This window comes from Scylla paramamosain, chromosome 7, assembly GCF_035594125.1.
Source record: "Scylla paramamosain isolate STU-SP2022 chromosome 7, ASM3559412v1, whole genome shotgun sequence".
Classification (NCBI taxonomy): domain Eukaryota; kingdom Metazoa; phylum Arthropoda; class Malacostraca; order Decapoda; family Portunidae; genus Scylla; species Scylla paramamosain.
The window spans coordinates 18,071,377-18,086,670 of NC_087157.1; the positions used below are offsets into that span (position 1 = coordinate 18,071,377).

The window sequence follows — 15,294 nt, forward strand, 5'->3', positions numbered from 1 at the left end:
TCTATCCTCCGTAAAGCTAAAACTAGTAATGTTAAATCCTTAGATCTGGTGTAATCTTTAAAGCAAAATGTGCAGTGTCCCTGCAATTACGTACTATCTATTTTGTAGAACATTATACCTGCACGAATGTATGCAACTTTATCAATAGGTGATCAAATGAGTCGAATAAGAATGCAGTTATGGATCAAACTTATATGAAGGATTGATATTTTTTTTCTGGCAACAGATGCACATTTAAGAAAAATTTGTGAATGTTTATACGAGTGTTTCTTTCAGCCTGTTGTATTCTCTTCTTGCTCACTGTTATGCCCACCTTGTCTGTATCTTCACTGTATTATGTTGATGTGCACACATAATGCCATTAACACTATTAACACATAAGATTATATTATTCAAAGAATTTGATGAACATAATTGTATGAATAAATGAAATAAAAGGGAAAAAAATGCATAAGTATTGGACTGAAAGAATTTAGTGAGCATTACTGCACCAATACATCTGGAGGGGCGCGTATTCATTGTGGTTGTAAAGCGTGAGGTAGGACAGACTATGTTAGGAAGTGTGCTAAAAACCAGTCGAAAGAGCAATGTTTGTAATAACTGTAGAGATCTTTACGAAGGTGGTCAAGCACGTGTCCAAGGCAAAAATAAATTAGAAGCCATCAGGGTCCTGCTTAGTAGACGTTATACTAAGGGACTGGCACCTTAGTAGGCCTTTTATTCTATTTTCTGTTGCCCTTGTCCAGTGAATAATTAATAAGAAATCCATTTATCTTTTGCATTCATGCGTTACGGTATAACTATTTTTCAATATCTACAGGAATGAAGCTGTTCCTTACTAAGACAAAACTAAAGGAATGGTAACGAAACCCCTACAGAAGATAAAGTGATGAAGGGATAAACTTTTCTTCAACATGCTAAGAAGTGAAACTATCCATTACTAAGACATAACTGAAGGAATGGTAACGAAACGCCTACAAAATGTAGTAATGAAGGAGTGAACAAAGAGGGAAATGAGAGAGTGTGTCCACGGAATGCCAGGAGCAGTGAAGAAGTGATTTCCAAGCCACTTGCCACTCCCGGAATGCCTGAGAGTGGCAGGGAAGCGATTGTAGGAGGGGCAAAGTGACAGAAAGTGGCAAGGAAGTGGCTGTGTGAATGACGGTGTGCCTGAGAGAATGAGTGACAGGGAGGAGGGGCGCGGGAGGGGAGAGGCGAAAACACAATGGCGTGCAAGAATTATGTGCTCAGATGATACACTTGCACACGTGAATTAATGTACTTATTTCGCTGAAGGCAACACATGGTAAGAGAGAGATGGTAATTGATACATGAAGATTACAAAACAATAACTAACGAAAAAAAAAAAAAAAGCGTAGTCTCATAAATTGTTACATTTACTTCTCGTCATACTACAATAGAACAATGAGATCGTAAAATGACTCATATTATTCTCTCATTGCATTTGACGCTGAGTGATGAGACTAGCGCATATGACATTGACCAAAGGGAGAATGGCGAGAACTGTTCCTGGAAAGGGAGGGAGAGTGACAGAGGTTGACTGCTCATAACATGGGGATGAGAGGGACGATCCGGCCAGAAGATGACTGGTGGGACAAGCGATGGCGGTGCCGCGGACAGGGAAGGGACTAGTTAATCATGGAGTGGCAGGGGCGCTGATGTGACTGACCTGGAAAACCTCTCTCTTGCAATACATGAAGTTTGCTTTACGAAAAATTCGAAAAAAATATTGATGTTAATAAACCTTGATGGAAAGCAATCGTGTCACTAGAATCGACCTTTGATTTACCACAGGTGAGTGTTCCTGGGTTGGGAATAAAGAACATCAAAGCTGATTTACTCCCAAAGTCTGTGTGATTTCAAGCACTGGGTGAATGTATATTAATTGGGACAGGTGCCATTCAGGTGAAATCCCTACACATGGAGGAGGGACTGACAGCCTCGGCCAGTGACCCTCAGTCAGGAACCGCAGATTACTGCCAGGCCTGCCGCGCCAGTTTTAGTTTATCACATACTAGAAAAAAAAATCTCGTTTCTCTTTACTTTTTTATAGGCAATATTTGGCTTTATAGCAATAACTCAGTATGTTTATGCAATATATTTGTTTACCTATTTGTTCATTCACTTAGTAATTTGCTTGCTTTATTAATTTTCACATTTATTTACATCGTGGCGGGATGCTTTAACAAAACTATAGAAATTTTACAACTCCCTTCCTTTTTAGTGCGAATAAACGAATGCATATGATAATTTTCTTATTGGCGTTATCATTTATGACAAAAGAGTATAAAAAAAGCAACATTTAAACAGTATCACACCTTAATGGATAAAACATACAGCCTCTGAATTCTACTACTCTTCACACACACACACACACACACACACACACACACACACACACACACACACACACACACACACACACACACACACACACACACACAAAGACACGCACACGCACACGCACACAAAGAGGTAATGAGGAGCAGTTTCTCCAGCTATTGGCGTCGATGAAGATTTTGGTAAGTACATGTCGATTAGATGATGTCCTGTGACTCCTGCGTCATGGTAGTGCTGGGAAAGGAAAGGCTAAGGGGAGACTAACAAAACTGTGGTGTCAAACTTCCTGGATTATCAGCAGTTGTTGCTTGTCTGTCTGTTTGTTTTGGTTTACATGTGTATCTGTTTGTCTCTGTCTTTCTGTGTCTCTTTCCTTCTCTATCTTTCTTTCTGTTTCTCTCTCTCTCTCTCTCTCTCTCTCTCTCTCTCTCTCTCTCTCTCTCTCTCTCTCTCTCTCTCTCTCTCTCTCTCTCTCTCTCTCTCTCTCTCTCTCTCGTGAAAATGACGCTAATTGCAAGGAGCGGCGCGTTACTTTTTCTCTGCCTATTTTTCCATGATTGCCAAGCGGAGTTCATCAGTGCAGGCTGGAAAATTTGAGCAACCGGTACTTTTTATTTTTATTCTTGTCTCAGTGCACAGTTTGAAACCCCTCTTCCAAAACTCGTACATCTGCTTTATTGATGCATTTCCCGGAGAGAGAGAGAGAGAGAGAGAGAGAGAGAGAGAGAGAGAGAGAGAGAGAGAGAGAGAGAGAGAGAGAGAGAGAGAGAGAGAGAGGAAGTAACGTTCCAACATTTTTTCTTCCACTGTTTACATTCACATACCTAACTATCTTTTATATATATACAATGTCTCGTAATAGTTGAAAGCCGCGGTCTCAGTGTTGCCTTCCCTTGTTACTTTATTTTGAGAATGTTGGAGTGCGTGGTAGTATTCTGTTTGTCTTGCAATGATAGTGTTGTCGAAAGGTGCCTCCTGTCATTGCCCTGCCAGAGTTCGCCAGTTTCAGTGCCAGTATTAGCACGTCGTTCCTTGTTCTTCACTGCAAGGGTGTTTTTCTTCAGTGAAGTGTTCTGTTTATTAGATAATGAGTTTGTTTCTTTTTTTTTTTATATGACAAAAAAATCATTTTTGGACAAAATTCGTGTGTGTAGTACTAGTAGTAGTAGTAGTAGTAGTAGTAGTAGTAGTAGTAGTAGTAGTAGTAGTGGTAATAGTAGTAGTAGTAGTAGCAGCAGTAGTAGTAGTAGTGGTAGTAGTAGTAGTAGTAGTAGTAGTAGTAGTAGTAGTAGTAGTAGTAGTAGTAGTTTATCGTTTGAGTTTGTTTTAAAGTAGGATCATTGTTCTTGGTCCAGGACTAACTAATGTGTAATAATGGGAATCATTCTACAGAAGTATCTGCAACTGTAATTAATAGCTGTATTCAATTTGTAGCCAATAAACTTATCTGCCTCTATCTGTGTGTGTGTGTGTGTGTGTGTGTGTGTGTGTGTGTGTGTGTGTGTGTGTGTGTGTGTGTGTGTGTGTGTGTGTGCGCTTTGTATATCGACTACTGGAGGACTTTTGTTATGTGTTGTAAGGAAGTCGTAAACGCGTCTCCAAGTCTCGAGTGAGCGGCGTTGGCTGGTGGCGGTGGGTGGGCGCTGCTTGCGTGTCATTTAGGCCAGTGATGAAGTGCGTCGCAGAGTCCTTGACAGCGCGCTCTCAGAATCTCCTTTATAATTTACTGCGTGTCATGGGCACGTGATAACCCTCCGTGATAACCGTAACTGGTAATTGTAGGTATGTTACGACCTTATAACAATGGTTCTCTAACGTCGGAAACCTAACTACAGCCTTCCAGGAACCATAAGCCTTTAAATCTTTAGAACTTTCTCCTCTTAAGTGTTTTTAGAATAGGAAATACATCGTTCTCATGTTAAAATGTAACGAAAGCAATGACTGTATACTGTAATAATTATGGGCTCTGTTAACATCTGTTGCCTGCTTTTTGCATCACCGCCATGAAACCGAAATAAACCCAGAAGATAGAAAGAGTACACAGAGCTTTTTGGTTTGTACCTCAGCTACATATTTCTTAAATAATGCTGATTCTGTAGCGTTCTTGACTCTCACTGACCTTTGTACTGCATCAACTACAATATGTAATAGTCTCATAGTCTCACAGAAGTTTTGAAAAGCTACGGGCATCAGTACTGTAGAGGTTCAGCGCAATCCGCTTCAGCAACATCAGGAACACAAAACAAAGTACCATAATCTGTAGAACATCGCGAAAGTTGCGTCATTATTCTCCACCAGAGGGAAGGTTACTCGTGTCGTGACCGAGATCTTCCACGGATTTGTACTATTGCATCCTTCCTACTTTACTTCTTTCTTCTTTCCTATTTTGTTTTCTTGTTTTCTCATTTTCTTCTTATTTTTCTGTTCTTAGTTAATGTAGTATTTTTATAGGGTTAGCACACTCGTAAAGTGCTTTCCTTTCTTGGGGGAGCGAAAGCGGACACCACTTCCATCCCCACCCCAGCTAGAGCAGCTGTCATGCAGTTTCGGAGGTTTTTAGCATTACATAAACGTGACTCTTTACATAACAATACATATTTATCTACAGAGCTGACGCCATAATCTCCTTTCTGATATTTATACCGTAATAATTGTTTCGCGCGCCTCATTGTAACCACGTATTTAATTCTGATGTTTGGTAGTTTCTGGTGTGTGTGTGTCGGCAGTGAATTAGTACTAGGGTGTTCGAAGTGCCGCACTTAGTGTCTCGAAAACTCATTACTGGTTCGGTGTGAACCAGTAGTAGGGTCGTGCGAGGTCATGTAAGCGCGGCCAGCTGACACTTCTGGGAAGTTGTGCCGTGTTGTTCCAGTTGGTGCTTTTGAGGGTTGGACCTCCCTAGACTGTACTGATAAGTATACCGATACTTTCATTAATGTTGTGTCCTCAAAGTTAGCTGATACATTCAAACTATGGGTGCGTTGTGAGCAAGTGTCGGGTAGCTATGAGAGGTTAGCGGAACTGGCTATCTTGGAGAATTTTATGGCGAAAATTGACCTAGAGTTCCAGACTTACTGACTTTGCAGACAAGGGAGTTAGAACAGCCGCTCAAGCTGTTGTGTATGCTGATGACTGGTATCTGTTTCCTGGTCTAATAAAAAATAAAAGTAACTTTGTCTCCAAGACCGTTCCCAGCCCACTATGTAATTTCCCCCTCAAAGCTTCAAACAGAAAACCTGTAAGCCGAGTAAGTCTCCTTGTGTCTCACAACACAAATACACCACCACTCACATATCTCCACACGTTCCCTGACAAGCACATATTGTCACAGACTTGACCATAGATAGGTGATAGAAAAAAATCCGGTCGTGCAATCGATTCATTTTGCGTCTATTTTCTTCATTTCCTAACCCCGTCATCATAAGAGCCACCTATTTCTGATGAAAGATTATCTTCTCTTTCTTCCCCCTAAAACTATTGCTCTTTCAAGAAGGTTGTGAGAAGGAGGCTGTTGCTTCTTTGGAATCCACTGTTTCCGGAGGTGTGGTGCAGGCGGTTACAAGTGATATTGCCCCCTGATTATTCCTATTCTCCCTACTCTATTTTGGTGAAGGTTATTACTTCCCAGTACTCTGTAAAGATCCTACAAGATACTGCATCTTCGATCTCTCTATGAGTGAGACTTAACCATATTTGTTGTGGCAGTTCTGACTAAATCTTAATCAACTACATCACTTCAACTATTTCTTTGTTTTATACCTGTGGTCCCTCATGCTAATGATTCTTGTGATACTTCCGCCACGGTTGATGTCTCTTGCGATTCCAGTGATCTTTCAACCTCGACAGACGCCAGTGTCTCGTTGTCTCATCCCACCAAATTCTTTTAGAAGAAAACATAATTTTCTTCGTAATTTGGGAGTAACTTTTAATGTCTTCAGCTCTAATCTATAAATCGTGTCGTCATCACCACCAGCGAGGGAGTGTAGCCCACCTTCTGTATTAGTGTTAAGAAGCGTGGTCCCGGAAATATCTACTAGCGCAGTCCTCGGGAGTAACTGAAGACAAGACATTATTTTTCAGCGGCAAATTATATCAAATTATATCACCATCAAGTTGAAAGAGGAGGGTAAATATCACCTAATTTTTCTTGGGCAAAACTAAGAATAGAAGAATGGAAAGCAGTCCAAAAAAGGATTTTGTTTTATAGGTTTTGTGTGTGAATGAAGACATGCGAACATTGACTTAACATTCCGAAGTTATATGAAGAAATGTGTATATATTTTTGCAAGTTATAATCTCCACCCGTATTGTGATAAATTAATGCTAGCAATGCAGCTCTCTGCTGGTATATTACTATTAGTTTGTATAGTTGACAACACAGATAAAATCCGAATGCCGGTGGTGACACTATACCCTAAATCGCCCACCAAACTGTACGCGAACTGGACCCTCGTGGAGTGCAAGACCAAATGTCCCATCATGCAGCAGAACATTCAGTGGAAGAGGAAAAGAAAACACTACCATCTGGAGGAGTTCTTGCAGCCAAACGTCACGGAGTACACCATTAATAGTAAGACTGTGTTGAAGCTTGATGACTTACTACTTGTGATGTCGACATTCAGATCATACTATTAACAGTTTATATAGACCTGACTTGGAGTGAGATCATATTATTATCAGTTTGTATAGAACCAATGGGGAGTGAGTCTTGCAGCCCCTTAGTCCTCATTAGGTGAGACAGATGTTTTGGACACCCCATACAAGTGCTCCTTAACATTCCAAGCTTATCTCGTAAAGCAGAGACAGTCCCCCACCTGGTGTAGTTGGCTTTGGTCTGCCTCTTCTTCTATCGACCATTTATTTTTCACACTTCAAACACAAGCACACTTGTTGGCCTGTACTTCGCTAATTTTATATTTGCTGATTTTTTTTTTCTTTTTCTCATAATTACTGAAGATGTGTGTGTAGTTTTTCGTTGCACTTCATCATGTAGTCACAATTTTTAGACTTGCATTTGTACAATATTTGGAGGTAAAGTAAGCTCTTACACAGTTCGAATGTGTCTAACTTTTTATTTATTTTTTTTTTTAGTCCTTAACCATTCATGTCCATTGCTTTACAACTCAAGGTGCGAGCAAATGGTTAGAGTAACAATGGCTCCGTGCTTGTATCTAGCCAAAAATATATTTGAATTAATGTATAACAATGATGTACTCGTATCTACATGCAGGAAAGGGAAAGAATTGTCCTGCCACCCTCTCTATCTTCATGTCTCTCCTCTCTCGGGAGATAGTCATTGAATATGGAATGTTATCAGATATGAATGGTTTCAATTTACTGAAGAATCGATGTTATTTTTCGTTCTGGCAGATCTGCAGCCAAACAAATCTTACAAAGTGAGAGTCCTGTTGGCTACCAGTGCTGGCTACCCAGAACACATGATTCGGCTGCCCTGGTACACCGTCAGGATGCCACGCAGCAGCTCTGACTTGCCACGGGATAATGTCTTCCTCATCGTTCATCTCTCCACTTGCAGCCAGAGGCCCACCGAGGTCTTGGTGAGTGCCGTTGTTGAACAACAAACGCCCTCTCGAAGTGATAGCTTTCGTCTTCAATAGTGTGAAGAGGTGTACTTAAGCGGCTATTTAACAACACTGTCATAGTTAACGCTTCAAGTAAAATCTTCAGTTTCTTAGGAGCCTTTCCAGGATTCTGTGACTTGCACTCACTATTTCTACATTATCACATTAATGATACTCAGGATTTATGAATCTTATTTTTGCCACAGGTAAATTGGACGCTGGACGCCTCACTGCAGAAGGATCTTGCCAATTATCATGTGTTGTATAACACCTCCACCTCTGTCTGGCAAAAAGAACTCCCAACGACCGAAACTTCCCTAACACTCACATATCTAGGTAACTGTGATAGAAATTAATGAAATCAGTGAAAGATAACAGTGCCCTTGTACATTTTTCTATATCCATGATAATTTGTTTGAATTTTCATATACTTAACTATACTGAACCGCTGCTATATGTGTCATGTCTCTTATCCTAAAGTTCCGAGAACGTGTTACGGCGTGAAGGTCCGAGCCACCTACAGCACCGGGCGAAACAGCACCGAGTCTTACCTGAAGACCATCTGCACACTGCCACGGCCTCCCCACATCCTCTCCCAACACTCCAACACCAACAGGATCAAAGTGAACAAGCTCAGGGTTAGTGTTTATTCCCAGTTCTTTTTACAATCTGTTTTATAACTCTTTCTGTGAAATATGTACGCCAATGTCTATCTATAAGACTGTCACATGATCAGCTGATCTTTATACTTATAGTCTAAATTGATAATTGAGGCTTTGTTTTATTAAGGTATATATATATTTTTTTTAACTGCTACATCATCTCTATCATCATCACCACTATTATCATCATCATGACCACCAGCACTGCCGCTATCATCATCATCATCATCATCATCATCATCATCATCATTCCACCTTCCCTGCACTGGACAACTCCTGGGCATTACCGTAGCATTTACATATCAGTATCATGACCTAGTATCTCATCATGCATACTACTTCATATTGTTCAGTGTGACATTTAGCATTGCTCTTACATCAATTTTAAGTGTTTTTTTTTTTTTTTTTTTTTGTTCTAGAACACAAATCTTTTTTTTTCACAGATCATTTTGTTCACAATATCTATTTTCATGTGTATCTTACATTTCCAAGGCCAAGAGGTCGAATTAGGCGGTAAACTTATGATAAAGCTTAATTTTCTGCATTAGATTTGAGGAACGAAAAAAAAAAAAAAAATGTGAGAAAAGTATTACCCTTCATGCTAAGTCCACCTTCCATCACAGACCAAGGTGCTGAACACTACCAGCATGCGCATCACCTGGAAACACACGCCGCGGAAGATCCAGGTCGACTTCTACACCATTAGGGTCGAGAACGTTGAATCAGACCCGAACAGCCAAACGGAAACACCCGAAGACAAGCGGAGTGAGGTGAAGGGGACGCATTTGGAGGCCGCGGGAAGAGGTCCTCGCAGCCCACAGCCGACGAAATACGAAGATTCCCGAGACACGGCTAATATTAAAATATGTACATTTGGTGACGTAAATATGTAACATGATGAATATATAGTTAGTTATGGTATCCAAACTGTGCTTCTCTCTCTATGTGTGTGTGTGTGTGTGTGTGTGTGTGTGTGTGTGTGTTGATAAGGAGTCCCACACCATGACACACACACACACACACACACACACACACACACACACACACATCCCTGCAATCGCTCGCTAACACTGCACGCTATACGCTCCTACAGGACCATGAGGTCAAGCTGTACCGAGTCACCAACCGGAAGCTGACGGTGACGAGCCTGAAGCAGGACCACAACTACAAGGTCACCGTCACGGCCTCCACCACCACCCTCACAGGTCACTCCGCCACCACCTACGTCACTCCAGATGAAGGAGGTAAGCACCGCGATTTTAATGCTCAGGACACTGTTAGGAGTGTGGCTTTACTAAATAAAATGAAAAATTAATAAAAATAATAATAAAAACACCATCACCACCACCGCCACCACCACCACCACCAACAACAACAGCAATGATAAAATAAATATAAGTTTCATGTGAATAGAGTGAATTTATACAGTGCTCCTTTGTGTTATCTAAAAGTTTAACAAAAATCTAATGTCATTTTATTTGACTCATATAATGTGCATCATGTTTAGCATATTTAAGAAGCAAACCCCCCTGATGTCATCCATTGCTTGAGAACCATGAAAAATGTAAAACAATAAAAAAAGCCTCTAAATCTCCATTCCCCATTCAGTTCCCACGGCGCCGCTGAACGTGACGTGGGTTCCTGCAAGCCCGAAAGATGCCGTTCTCACCTGGAGCCCTCCACGCCTCATCAACGGCCGTTTAGTGCACTACCTGGTGAAATTTTCTCACGATCAGCAAGAGTGGCACAACCAGACCGTCCCTCCTGACTCCACCACCACTCAGGTTAGTCCCGCAGCTCTCCACCGACGCCCACTCACTCCTCCAGGCCACCTCTCTATCCTCCATTACCGTCCGTCCATTTCGTTTTCCTTACATGAGAGTCACAGAAAATATTAAATAAATAAATGAATGAATTGAGAACTGATTGAACATAAAAGGAAGAAGAAAAAAGATTAAAAGGAGTAGGACGAGGAGAAGGGGTGAAAGGAAAACAGAGGCAGGAAAGAAGTTATATATCAACAATGACCATTAAGTAGTGGCAACTGACCGCCTACTTCACGGCTACTCTCAGATCCAGGACTTGGTCTCCAATACCAATTACACGGTGCTCATTGCTGGGAGGACAGGGAAGGGCGTGGGCGCCTCAACCACTGTCTACATCTACATCCGGGCAACCCTGGAACCCGAACTGCACAGAAATACTGAGTGTAAGTCTGCTGAGCGCTCAACTTTGTGCTTACACTCATATTCCCCCTAAACTCTCTCTCTCTCTCTCTCTCTCTCTCTCTCTCTCTCTCTCTCTCTCTCTCTCTCTCTCTGTTTATCTATCTCGTTTTATCTGTCTCTATCTTTGTATCTAGCTGTCTACCTACCTATATATCTATCTAGCTATCTATCTATGTCTTTATCCGTATGTATGTGTGTGGGTGTGTGTGTGTTGGTAAGGGTGCCAACATAGCGCACTATTTACATTGTCAATTTATTCTTCATGTTCATAATCTTACATGGATATTCTGATTGTTCATTATTTTATCACTGTTTCCCTTAATTAAATAGTATATGTAGATATGCCTGTGTAACTTATGTGTTAAGTCGCTTCCGAGGCTGTGTGCCATGTACTAACTGCTTTCCCTTTCCTGTGTGTGCGCGCGCGTGTGTGTGTGTGTGTGTGTGTGGCAGCAGTGGCAGTGATCAGCGTGGTGTCCTTCCTGGTGATAGTAACCTGTGTTGTAGCAGTCTTGCTCTGCCTCAGGATCCTGCGCCTCAGAAACAACTCTCCGTCAGTGTTTCAGGTGAGTGTCTTGTCCAGCTCAGTACCATTTGCGCTGCTGCTGCTACTGCTGATGGTCATGATGCTGACGATGAGGAGGAGATTAATCATAATGAACGTGCTGTATTTTTGGTTTGTTGCCTATGAATGAGATGTGAATTTGCTACAATACCAAAAAACTACCCATGAGTGATGCCTCCCCTAAGCAAGCATGATTTAAATGAATACTGAACTCATGCACATTTTCGTCTATTAATAATTAGCTTTTGAGTGGAGGCAGATTCCAAAATAAACACTACAGAGTTCACTACAGCTGTTGATCCCCTTGCTGCCTTAATCTGCTTGTTGAGGATGAACCGGATGACCATAAACATGTGAATGGTGTGTGGTGGTGATGAAGTAGTAATTTTCAGGGTAATGGGACATGCCGCATGGTGTACGTCAATGGGGTAAAGTCCTCAGGCAGGGATCATGGAACAGAACCTGATGATTACAAGCCCATGCTAGCCACTCTACCTCCCGCCACACAGAACCAACACTGAGATACGAAGGTAAGGAAGCTTTAACCCTGCCAAAAGTAAGCCGAATGAGAGCGCATGAATCCTTAATGATGTTTTGTCCCTCTTCTTGAAACTTTTTTTTCGTACAGTGTAAACACCTGATAGATGTTAATTAGAAACCCAAGATATTCATCACCCCTAAAGAATTAATGACAAGTGTTAATGTTCTACAGGGAGGTCCTGGTTCGCATGACGATGGCATTGTGGCTGACAGCTTATTCGACCCCAGTGCAAAATGAACCAGGTAGCGTTTAGCTCTCACTCTTCTGCTGTTCCATACGAGTCACTCGACTAGGGGTGTGAGTGGTGCTCGATGCCACCCTTAACTTTCCCTTCACACCTCCAGGATGACGGGACAAGCGAGGGCATGGGTCCTTTGCGGGACGGTCTCAACCACCACAGGATGCTGGACATCTTGGACGACATTGACGATGTTGATGACGGGTCCAAGAGGTTGCTGCAGACCGTTTCCACAACACAAGCGGTATTTTTCAAGAATATGAAAGAATTCAACCTAAGGTCTATGTATAACTCCTCTCAGGTTGACCACCACTCCTCACCTGATGGCGCTGGGGTGGCCCCAGCAGTTTCCTCCTAGAATTGCATTCACGGGTGAAGGCACGGGTTTAGAGAGTACGAGTTGGGGGTTTGAGGAACCCCATCCAAGTAAGAAATAAATGTATATTGGGAGGGAGTTTAACTTGTGGCATGAGATTAAGATTAATACTTAACTTTGGTCAGAATTTACTTGTTGATACTAATACGAGACAGGTTCTGGACCTGGCCATCCCGATGCAACACCAAGTATTGCCCACCATCATATGTCCGCACTTCGTGTGATGAAAGTAATCCACTGAAATGAATTTTATCAACTGACAAAATGAAATGGGACTGAATTATATATATATATATATATATATATATATATATATATATATATATATATATATATATATATATATATATATATATATATATATATATATATATATAGACACACACACACACATGGGTTACACTTGTATCACACAAGCAGTTGCTCTCCATCATGCTATGCACCGATCCAAAGCCAGTCTCAACAAGCCTTATAAGTGAAATAGACGACTTTTCAAACCAGTAAGCCAGTTATCACGCCAGGTATGGCCACTATCTTGGTTTAGAACACTTCCTGAAGGGCTACCAGCCCCTGCTAGGCGTTACGCTGCAAGCAGAGCCAAAAACTCTTATTCCAAGCATACATACATCAGTGATAGTTTTATATCACCTACAGAAAGCAAGTCCCGAGTCGCCTCTGCTACTTTTCAATACACACATTCTCCACAGGTCGAAATTGGAGACTTGTACAGGATGACCCAAATACGTAGAATAGCATAAGAAAATATATTAGTTATTGGTTATACTGTAACACGGACTAGTCTGAAATCCCTTGCTACCATTATTTCCTCGACTCCCTTATTAAAGAGAATGGGGACTTATTTTTCAGCACCACGTTTTGGGTTACATTTAGAAGGCTTCATCACCTCATGTAGATAAGCTGATTTATAGCATTGATTTATAGATGTACCGAAGTTTGACAGCCGATGGGTTGGCGATGGGCATGGATTGTTTCCCCGAGAGCAGTGTGTTCGTCCAACTATGAATAGTTTCCCAAAAAATTATCCTTGGCTATGTAAAGTGAGTAGTAGGTGCGTGGGTGTAGGACGTGATAGTTTCTCTTCCTTTGCATCCTTATGGAATTTATTTTGTTTTCCATAGAATATTTTTTATACATTATGGGAAGGGAGAAAAAAAAATATTTCCTGCAAAACCTAAACTATCATTTCCTTGTATCTCCATTACAGATGTCCCCGCGCCAGTCTGACCCAGAGGCACACCGTCTTGTATCATAGTGTTTTCATACCGTACAGTACTTCTTTCTAGGCTTAAGTTCAGTTTCACTTATTCATCATAGGTCGAATTCGTAACTTTTTCCACATAGTTGTGCTGAGTTTGGCGTCTCTGAGCAGCGTCCACGACGAGCCATGGTCTTGTGGTGGTGAGGTCCCAACACTTGGTGGGAGGCAAGAGTTCTGACCTGGACGAATTCAAGGATGTTTTCAGGGTGACTTAAAGATGTTCCATGTTTCAAATCTCACAGAAATGCCTCATACCGTAGTTAGAATTTATTGACATGTAGCCTCATAGTATAAATATATAAAATGTCTCAGGAAAGCCAGGTTAAGAAGGATAATTACCTGGCGTAAGGGATGACTTGTTCACCTGTATTTCGTTATATATGCTGGAAAAATACTTGTTACTATTAAATCAAAGAAAATGATGCATCTTAAAACGACGGACATTCGACCAGCGCAGCCTCTCACAAGTTACTGCCAAGCACCATTCTCTTACAACCATTCCTAAACCAATAAATTGCATTTCTTTTCCTGTATCCAAGAAGAAAATGTGCACCTTGTTGCTGAACATTTCCCGCTGTATCCACACTTTGAAGACTTTCCTAACTGAACATCTGACTTCACATTCTGAGGGTTCTCTGCTCCTCGTGTAGGGACGTCTTCCCAGGAGTCGAGGATGACCCAGGTGGCCGTAGTACATATAATATTATCTTATGCGAGAACTGGTTCCCGTGTGGCGGCAAACCAACCACCACTGGAGGGTATCCATGTTCAACTAATAAATGACAGTTCCCTCCCCCCCCAAAAAAAAAGAGTGACCACCATACACAGCAAGTTCAAATAATGCCATTTTTAAAATACAGGCTCAACATATTTATGCCTCTTGTCATGTACAAGTTCATACCACTTTATAACCACTTTATAATGACATTTGATAGTTCCATCCTGATGTATGGCTCTTGTGTACCATTAAATACTTGAGATTTTTCTTTATTACTTAGATTTCAGAATGACTACATTTTCCTTCAAGCATGTACTCCATTTTTCTTTTCCCAATATAGCTGTGTATAATATATGGTCTAGTGGAGAGGAATGAAACTTATGTCTAAAGTGTATTACATTATCTCGTATAGGGTTCAGAATAAAGCATGTATGAAAATGAAATTCGGTAAACTCGGATCACACTTCCTGTGAAACTGAATTAACTGAATGAATTGCTTCTGTAGTATAAGTGTGTAAAACTGTGCGTCCCATGAATGAGTGGGAGGGAACACAGCTGAATGGGATGAAGAGTGTGAGAACTCAGCTAAGGTTAAAACTGTGATTATTTCGCCTTTGTAATGTAGATGATGAGAAAAAAAAGGTCATGTACTTGTATATTTGAGAAGCTGTTAATCATGTCATGCAGTTCTATATTTGAAAAGCTGCCAATCATAATTTGCAGGAGAATGTATTCTGAATCCTT

The 15,294-nt window shown here is 41.2% G+C and overlaps 1 protein-coding gene across 2 annotated transcripts in view; it reads left to right on the forward strand.

Moving 5' to 3' along the window:
• The window catches only part of LOC135102155 (receptor-type tyrosine-protein phosphatase F-like), a 96,335-nt gene extending 86,498 nt beyond the window's left edge, over nucleotides 1–9,837 (forward strand). The window contains exons 1-6 of one of the 2 annotated variants that reach the window (XM_064006944.1): nucleotides 6,664–6,931; nucleotides 7,732–7,919; nucleotides 8,150–8,279; nucleotides 8,424–8,581; nucleotides 9,229–9,472; nucleotides 9,699–9,837. In XM_064006944.1, the coding sequence (XP_063863014.1) occupies nucleotides 6,682–6,931; nucleotides 7,732–7,919; nucleotides 8,150–8,279; nucleotides 8,424–8,581; nucleotides 9,229–9,472; nucleotides 9,699–9,700 (972 nt within the window). In that variant the 5' untranslated portion in view covers nucleotides 6,664–6,681 and the 3' untranslated portion in view covers nucleotides 9,701–9,837. Of the gene's footprint in view, nucleotides 1–6,663; nucleotides 6,932–7,731; nucleotides 7,920–8,149; nucleotides 8,280–8,423; nucleotides 8,582–9,228; nucleotides 9,473–9,698 lie in introns of those variants that run through there. The other variant, XM_064006945.1, reaches the window with a different exon arrangement.
• Nucleotides 9,838–15,294: the final 5,457 nt, after the last annotated feature.